The sequence below is a fragment of the Rutidosis leptorrhynchoides genome, chromosome 6, assembly GCF_046630445.1.
Source record: "Rutidosis leptorrhynchoides isolate AG116_Rl617_1_P2 chromosome 6, CSIRO_AGI_Rlap_v1, whole genome shotgun sequence".
In the NCBI taxonomy this organism is placed as follows: Eukaryota; Viridiplantae; Streptophyta; class Magnoliopsida; order Asterales; family Asteraceae; genus Rutidosis; species Rutidosis leptorrhynchoides.
Window position 1 is genome coordinate 151,894,481 of NC_092338.1, and position 7,997 is coordinate 151,902,477.

Below are 7,997 nucleotides of genomic sequence, written 5' to 3' on the forward strand. Positions count from 1 at the left end.
TGTTCTAGCTTCTTGCTAGTTTTTAATAAAATTTCCAGCTGTTTAAAAAAAATGCCTAAATGTTTAATAATTGGTACTCCGATATAACAATGAATATACTTATACTCGTAATTAATAATTAATTGAGATGAATTTTTTTCTTTTTTCTTAAAAGCATCAGCTTATTACAGTACATATTGATATTAACAAAAATATACAAGGACCCATACATGTAATGGGCATGAAGGACCCAAATCCCACCCTACTGTTCTATACATCTATACAATTTTAACTCGAATCATAAAGAACATAAATCACACCATTCTAACTAGCCTACACCAATTATTTACCACTATTGAATCAAACGACCTCGAATTCATTAACCATCTGTGCCAATCAATACACAAGTTCTTTATTCTATTAGCAAACCAAACGAACAGACATCTTACCGAGTGTTCAAACCACACCATTTTTATTCTTTTGCAAATGATCATTGAGTGCTTAATAGTCTTGATGTTATCATCACGAACTGGACATCTTATCTAATCCAAATCTACTCCGCATTTCTCAAGTGCTATCTGAACTCTGATTTTTTGCCTTGTTGACCTCCAAACGAACAGACCCACCTTGAATGGAACTAGCTTGTACATGTCGATCATATACAACCGCTTGTACTGTATATCATATACAACTGCTTGTACCCGTCGATCATATACAACCGCTTGTACCGTTTGTATCGCTTGTACATGTCGATCATATATAACCGCCTGTACCTATCTCCAACTCGATCATATACAACCACTTGTACCTGTCTTTGAGCGAGCCATTTGCAAACAAACATCCTTTCCAAAAATAAGTTACACGATTAACACTAACAATTCAACAATCAACAATATCCATTAAACAAAAACAACATAGATCCTATAGCATAGATCGTAAACAAAAATATAATTTTAATTATTTCTTATAATGGTATGTGATCTGACAAAAGTAACATAAATTATATAATAACTTTAAAGTAACATCTTTGCAATTGAAAGGAAAAAAAAAACAAGAAGGTAAAACCTAATCTTTTATAGGAAATAACTAAAATCTTGTAATCAACTCTTTAGTGTTCTAGATTGATTATAGATATGGCTACAATCGTGAATGTTTATTAGAAGAATAATAAATATTATGTCTATATATTTATACGATTACGATATCTGATGATAGTAGATAACAAAATAAAAATTAGGGTTTTAAAGTTGGATATTAATGAAGATGAAATATGAAATTACCTAGTGAAATGAGTTAAATGGATTGAGAAGAAGGAAGCAAGATGTGAGAAAAAGATGCGAGATGAGATTTGAACGGGGTATTAGGGGAAAATTGCAAGCTATGAATAGTTCAGAGTGAGTTTTGAAGGTGAACCATTCAGGGGTATTTTTCTCTCGTTCAGCATCAACCTTTTATTCAGAGTCACAAATCACGATTCAGCGTTCAGCTCTGAATGATCCCATTCAGATGCAAACAAGCAGACCCTTAGTTTATGAATGTAGAAAAGAATTAACTTTTAACAATAACCTTAGTAGTTTTAAGAGTGAAATTAAATAACAATTGTTATTGGCATAAGTTTTTTTTCTTTTTTTTTTTTCTTTTTTTAACCAGCTTAGTAACGAAGACCTTCAATAGAGCGGAGGCAACTGATCAATAAGAATTGCGATGAAACAGTAATAATTGAGATTAAAATTTTTTTATTAAGAAGGTTATGAACAGTGGTTTCTCTTTTAGGATATACGAGTGAAATAACCCGTGAAGTCACGGGTTTTAAACGAAACAATTTAATTTAATGACATGTTTTAAGTATTAATTGAATGTAAATGCTAAAGTCATTTATTTTAATGACCTGTTCGACTAAGAAACTTGTCATTGTTTTTAAAAATATATAGAGATATGTATTTTCACATACATATGTAACGTAATTAATCTCGTAAAGGGAATACATATTTGAATATTAATAATATAATAATTATAATTATAATTATAATTATAATTATTATAATAAAAATAAATAATAATAATGAGACGGAGGTTAACTAGCGTTAACTTTTAAATATATAAATAATATACACATATTTTAAAGTAAAAAAACTTTCGTTGACCAGTTTTTACCTATAATCATTAAGACTGCTAATATAATACAAAAAGTAACTCAAAACTACGTTAATTTTGATTTATTTGACTGACTTTAACCAAATATTTGACTTTTGACCGGTGTTGAGCCAACCTTTTCCTCCTTTGACCCGACTTTTAAACGTTGACCGACATATTAAACGCCGAGACGAAGTCGGATGGATTAGTCATCAAAACACCGCAACGACTGCCGTAATAGATGCAACCGACGTCGTTTGCAACTATGAGAATATGCTTTTACACGATTCAAAAGCAATCATTGATTCAAATTTATTTATATATCCTCGTCAACCTAAACATGTATGGCGATTTTTTTTTTTTTTTTTTTTTTAGCGGTCTCCGTAGCCCTCCATTTGTATTTAGCTTGTAGATTGTCATATAGTGTCGATCTTTGTGAGCATGTATGTCACTAATGTATTCTGAGTTTCTGGGCTCAGCAGGTATCCTGCTGGATGTTTGTAATATGTGATTTTGATATAAATAAAATATTCATCTTGTCTTCAAGAATAAGGGTTATTTATATATATCTATCTCTGAAACAAACTTGAAGTAATTCACAATTATGTTATTTTTGTATAATGTCATCATAACTCATTACGAGAGGTCATAAATTCAAATTTTGAGGTGGTTAAGGAAGGTTTGATAAACGGTCACAGATTGTTTCAAATAAGCCACGTACATCATAGTTAAAAATACTCAGTCATCCCATTACCCCAAACTTGAAAATCTCATAACTTTTATGACTCATCAAATTACATGTTTATTTGATAAAGTTTCATATACGTACAAGATTATCCTATATATTACTCCGTTTATACAGACAAGATTATCCTATATAATACTCCGTTTATATGTACGAGCTATTCAAGGTATTGATATGCATACCAAATACGTTTAACCGTTCGTATGTATCCCATGCGTTGACAAACCTAAAACTACTGTGTTTATTTACTCAACTTGGTTGGAAATTGTTTTGTATAATTTTTGTGTTCATTGATATTTACATCATAAAACTGAATTGACTTTGTACCAAACCTATATTGTATAGTTCGATTCAGTTAGACTGGTTCGCACCATTTCAAGCACTTTGCATAGGCCTAATTTATGTGACATTAACATCCTATATACTCGGTTGATTAACAAAATGTAGTATGATCATTGTATCTCTGTCCAACATCCAACTCTAAAATCAAAATTAAATAAGAGATGATAAAAGCAACTGTGGAGTGTGGATGATTGCTTGTTTTTCAAAATATGTTTATAGATCAGATACCAATAATTCACACAATTCAAAATATATTATTTTAGCATATAAATTGCTTTTAAATCTCGATACCTGATCTTGATTTTGTAAATATGATTAATTTAACACATTCAAATTTTGTTATTTCAAAAATCATCGACAAACATTATGATACACTAATATCAATAATAAATATGTTTGCACTTGCACAATTGCAAATCATTCAACCTGCATTTCAATCTTTCATGAACACAAAAATAAAAATAAAAAGTTGCACAAAAACAATTCATTACAACAAAATTAATTCATACAAACAAACTTTTGTGATCTAACAACCGATCAATAATTTTAGAGCAGAAATTTTAGGCATAATAATATAATTCATCATTTAACATTAATAATTAATCTAACATTCGATGTTGTTGATTCAAGAATCAGAAATTCATAATCAGCACATGAACATATCAATCATGACGTCATCAATTTATACATCAACAAAATAATAAAGTAAAACTTCAATGTTGACAACGAGTAATGGTACTGCAACCACGCTGATAAGGATTAGCTTGACCACCAGACTGACAATTATAATACGATGCACCTCTCTGTGAACACGGTATATTGTTCCCTTTAAGCGCACCATAGCTTATATATTTAGTTGTTGCTAAAATACGCCTTGTGCTTTCTGACTCCATTTCCATTTCCATTTCTAATCCTGCGCCAATACACTCACCTATTGATCCCTTGCATCCTCCGCTGTTGTATGACATCCAGCTCAACTCATCTCCGCCACTAATGGCGGCTGCCGGCGAGATCATGAAAATGAAAGCGGAGATTACCACCAGTTGAAGAAGAAGAAGAAGAAGGAAATTGGTGGAAATTGACATTTGATGAAATGTATAATTTGTTTGTTTTGTGTGTCTGTGGAAATAATCAAATAAGGTGAATGATAAATAGGAGTATGTTATAATATATAAATAAATATATATATATATATAAATGGATAGTCAATTATTGATACACAAAAGTAATATTATTGTATTACCTAAACTTGTGATATTTTTGCTATAAATAGCCATGAATGCAAGCATTAAACTTGCACCATTTTCTCACACTTACAAAGTATTTCTTTCTTTCTCTCCATTATCATCTTTGTTCTTACACTTCATTATTAGCATTCTTAATCAAGAATCAAACCACTAAAGGTAGTTATAAGCCTACTGAATTATAACATCAAGAATCAAACCACTAAAGGTAGTTATAAGCCTACTGAATTATAACACGTTATCAGCACGATAATCTTAATACTAATTATGGTTGGCTCTGCCACCTAAATGATATATGGTCGGTTATACCACCTGAATAATATATGGTCGACACTGTCGCCTAATTATCATTTATGTTACTAACATTTATATTTCTATTATCTAACATTTATATGGTCGACACTGTCACCTAATTATCATTTATGTTATATAACATTTATTTATGATTGCTTACATATGGTCGACACTGTCGCCTACTTATCATTTATGTTATATTAAATTTATGTTTAATGTTTATATACTTATGAATATAAATTGACTCTAATTTATCATGTTGTTTGTTTTAATTTTTGATAATAGAAAATGTCGAATATGGAAAAGCTTAAATTTACTCCTTTAGAATCAACGGGAAACAACTACATGCCATGGGTTATAAAAGTAAAAATGCATCTTAAATCAATGGGCATTCTTGAAACCATAAATGAAAACAACACTTGTTCTGAAAAAGAACAAGCAACGGCATGTTGCTTTATTCATCAACATATTGATGAATGCTTACAAAATAATTATGTGACTGTAGAAGATCCCCATGTTTTATGGGAAGGTCTCAAAAGCAGATTCAATAATCAAAGAGAAATTTTACTTCCAGCTGCTATGGATCAATGGAGAACATTAAGGTTCCAAGACTTTAAGAAAGTAAATGAATACAGCTCAGCTCTATATAATACAGTCTCACAACTTAAATTCTGTGGACATGAAATAAGTGATGCAGACATGTTGGAGAAAACTTTCTCCACAATGAATGCTGCCAACATCACAGTGCAAAGAAATTTGAGAATGCTAAAGTTCAACACATATCCTGAACTTAATTCATATCTCTTGGTTGCAGAGCAAAATGATGAGCTATTAATGAAAAATCAGCAATCCCGTCCTACTAGTACACTTGCAATCCCTGAAGCAAATACTGCAAATAATTATAAACAGGGACAAGGACGCGGGCAAGGTCGTGGTTATAATAACCATCGCCATCATCATGCCAAAAGCCATAACTATGGTAGAAACCATCCTTATGGTAATGGGAATGGGCGTGGACGTGGCCGTGGCCGTGGTGGTCAAAGAAATAATAATCCACCAAAATATAAATATCAACCACAAAACAAGCCCACTAAACAAGATGTTGAAGAAAATTCTTCTAAAAATTCTGAAGAATCTTGTTACAGATGTGGTAGAATGGGCCACTGGGCTAATACTTGCCGAACATCTAAACATCTTGTTAAGATGTATCAGGATTCGCTGAAAGGTAAAGAAAAGGAAGTAAATTTTGTGGATAATATTGATCCAACAGTCACTGAGCAACCATCTGATTTATATGAAGATTTCTTGAATTAAATTAATATGTTTCTTTTATAAATAAAACGATTTAACCTTTGTCATCATGTTTTCTCAAATGTTCCAGTTCTATATGTTTTATCAAATGTTCCAGTTCTATGTTTGATGTTTCAATTCTATGTATGTCAAATGTTTCAGTTTTATCTATTTGTGTGTAATAAACATTTTGTGTAACATTTATATACTTACTATTTGTTTCTTATATATGAAGTTTAATATGAATTCTGCTGGAACACAACATCAATCAAGTAGTGGAGATCTCTGTATAGCAGATAGTGGTACTACACACACTATACTTAAATCTGAAAAATATTTCATTGATTTGAAACCAACGGAAGGAACTATACATACAATATCAGGTGCTGCTAACTTGATAGAAGGGATAGGAAAGGCAAAATTCATATTACCAAAAGGTACAACATTTTTAATTAATAATGCCTTATTCTCTCCTAAGTCAAGCAGAAATTTATTGAGTTTTTCTGACATATACCTTAATGGATATGATTATCAGTCAGTAACGGCAGAAAATGAGAAATATTTAAGTATCACTAACAAGAATCACGTGATTGAAAAACTGCCAAGACTTAATTCTGGATTACATTATACACATATAAATGTACCAGAAGCACATATGGTGATTAAAGAAAAGTATATTGATCCTGGTGTATTTAATTTATGGCATAACAGATTGGGCCATCCAGGATCAACAATGATGAAAAGAATTATTGAATGTACACATGGACATCCACTGAAGGATAGAAAAATCCTTCATAATACAATGGTTCCATGTATATCTTGCTCTCTTGAAAAATTGATAACTAGACCCTCACCACTTAAGGTTGAGAAAGAATCACCAATGTTTCTTGAAAGAATTCAAGGTGATATTTGTGGACCAATTCATCCACCATGTGGACCATTTAGATATTTCATGGTCCTAATAGACGCATCTAGTAGATGGTCTCATGTTTGTCTATTATCAAGCCGTAATGTGGCATTTGCAAAATTTCTTTCCGAAATTATTAAATTGAGAGCACATTTTCCTGATTACATCATTAAAAAGGTGAGACTTGATAATGCTGGTGAGTTTACATCTCAAGCATTTAATGACTATTGCATGTCTATAGGAATTGTTGTTGAACATTCTGTTGCTCATGTGCATACACAAAATGGTTTAGCAGAGTCACTGATTAAGCGTTTACAGTTAATCGCTAGACCATTGATAATGAGAACAAAACTCCCTGTATCTATATGGGGTCATGCAATTTTACATGCTGCTGCATTGATTCGCATCAGACCAAGTGCAAGTCATAAATATTCACCCCTACAACTTGCTTTTGGTCAAGAGCCAAATATTTCCCACCTTAGAACATTTGGTTGTGCAGTATATGTTCCAATTGCGCCACCACAACGTACAAAAATGGGTCCTCAAAGGAGGTTGGGAATATATGTTGGATATGAAACATCTTCAATCATAAGGTATATTGAACCTATGACAGGTGATGTTTTTACAGCACGTTTTGCTGATTGTTATTTTAATGAAACATTATTTTCTAGATTAGGGGGAGAAATAAAAAATAAAGAAAATGATGTTTCATGGTGTGAACCTCAATTAAAGTATCTTGATCCTTGCACAAAAGAATGCGAGATAGAAGTTCAAAAGATAATGCATATACAAGAACTTGCAAATCAATTGCCTGATGCATTCACAGATACAAAAAGGGTGACTAAATCATATATACCAGCAGTTAATACTCCAGCTCGAGTTGAGATTCCAAATTGGAAAACTGATAATGTAGTCACTCAAGAATCTATGCCACGTCTGAAACGTGGGAGACCAGTTGGTTCCAAAGATAAAAATCCTCGAAAAAGAAAATTAGCTGATAATAAGGTAAAAGAAAGTGTTCAAGAAGAACCACAAATCAGTACTCCTACTGCAGAGGAGATTG

General features: G+C 31.7%; 1 protein-coding gene across 1 annotated transcript; it reads right to left on the reverse strand.

The window, feature by feature from the left end:
* Positions 1–3,912: 3,912 nt before the first annotated feature.
* Positions 3,913–4,284, reverse strand: LOC139854170 (rapid alkalinization factor-like). Its single transcript, XM_071843492.1, has one exon. It carries the CDS (start codon positions 4,282–4,284, stop codon positions 3,913–3,915), a length of 372 nt encoding a protein of 123 aa, XP_071699593.1.
* Between the last annotated feature and the right edge of the window lie 3,713 nt (positions 4,285–7,997).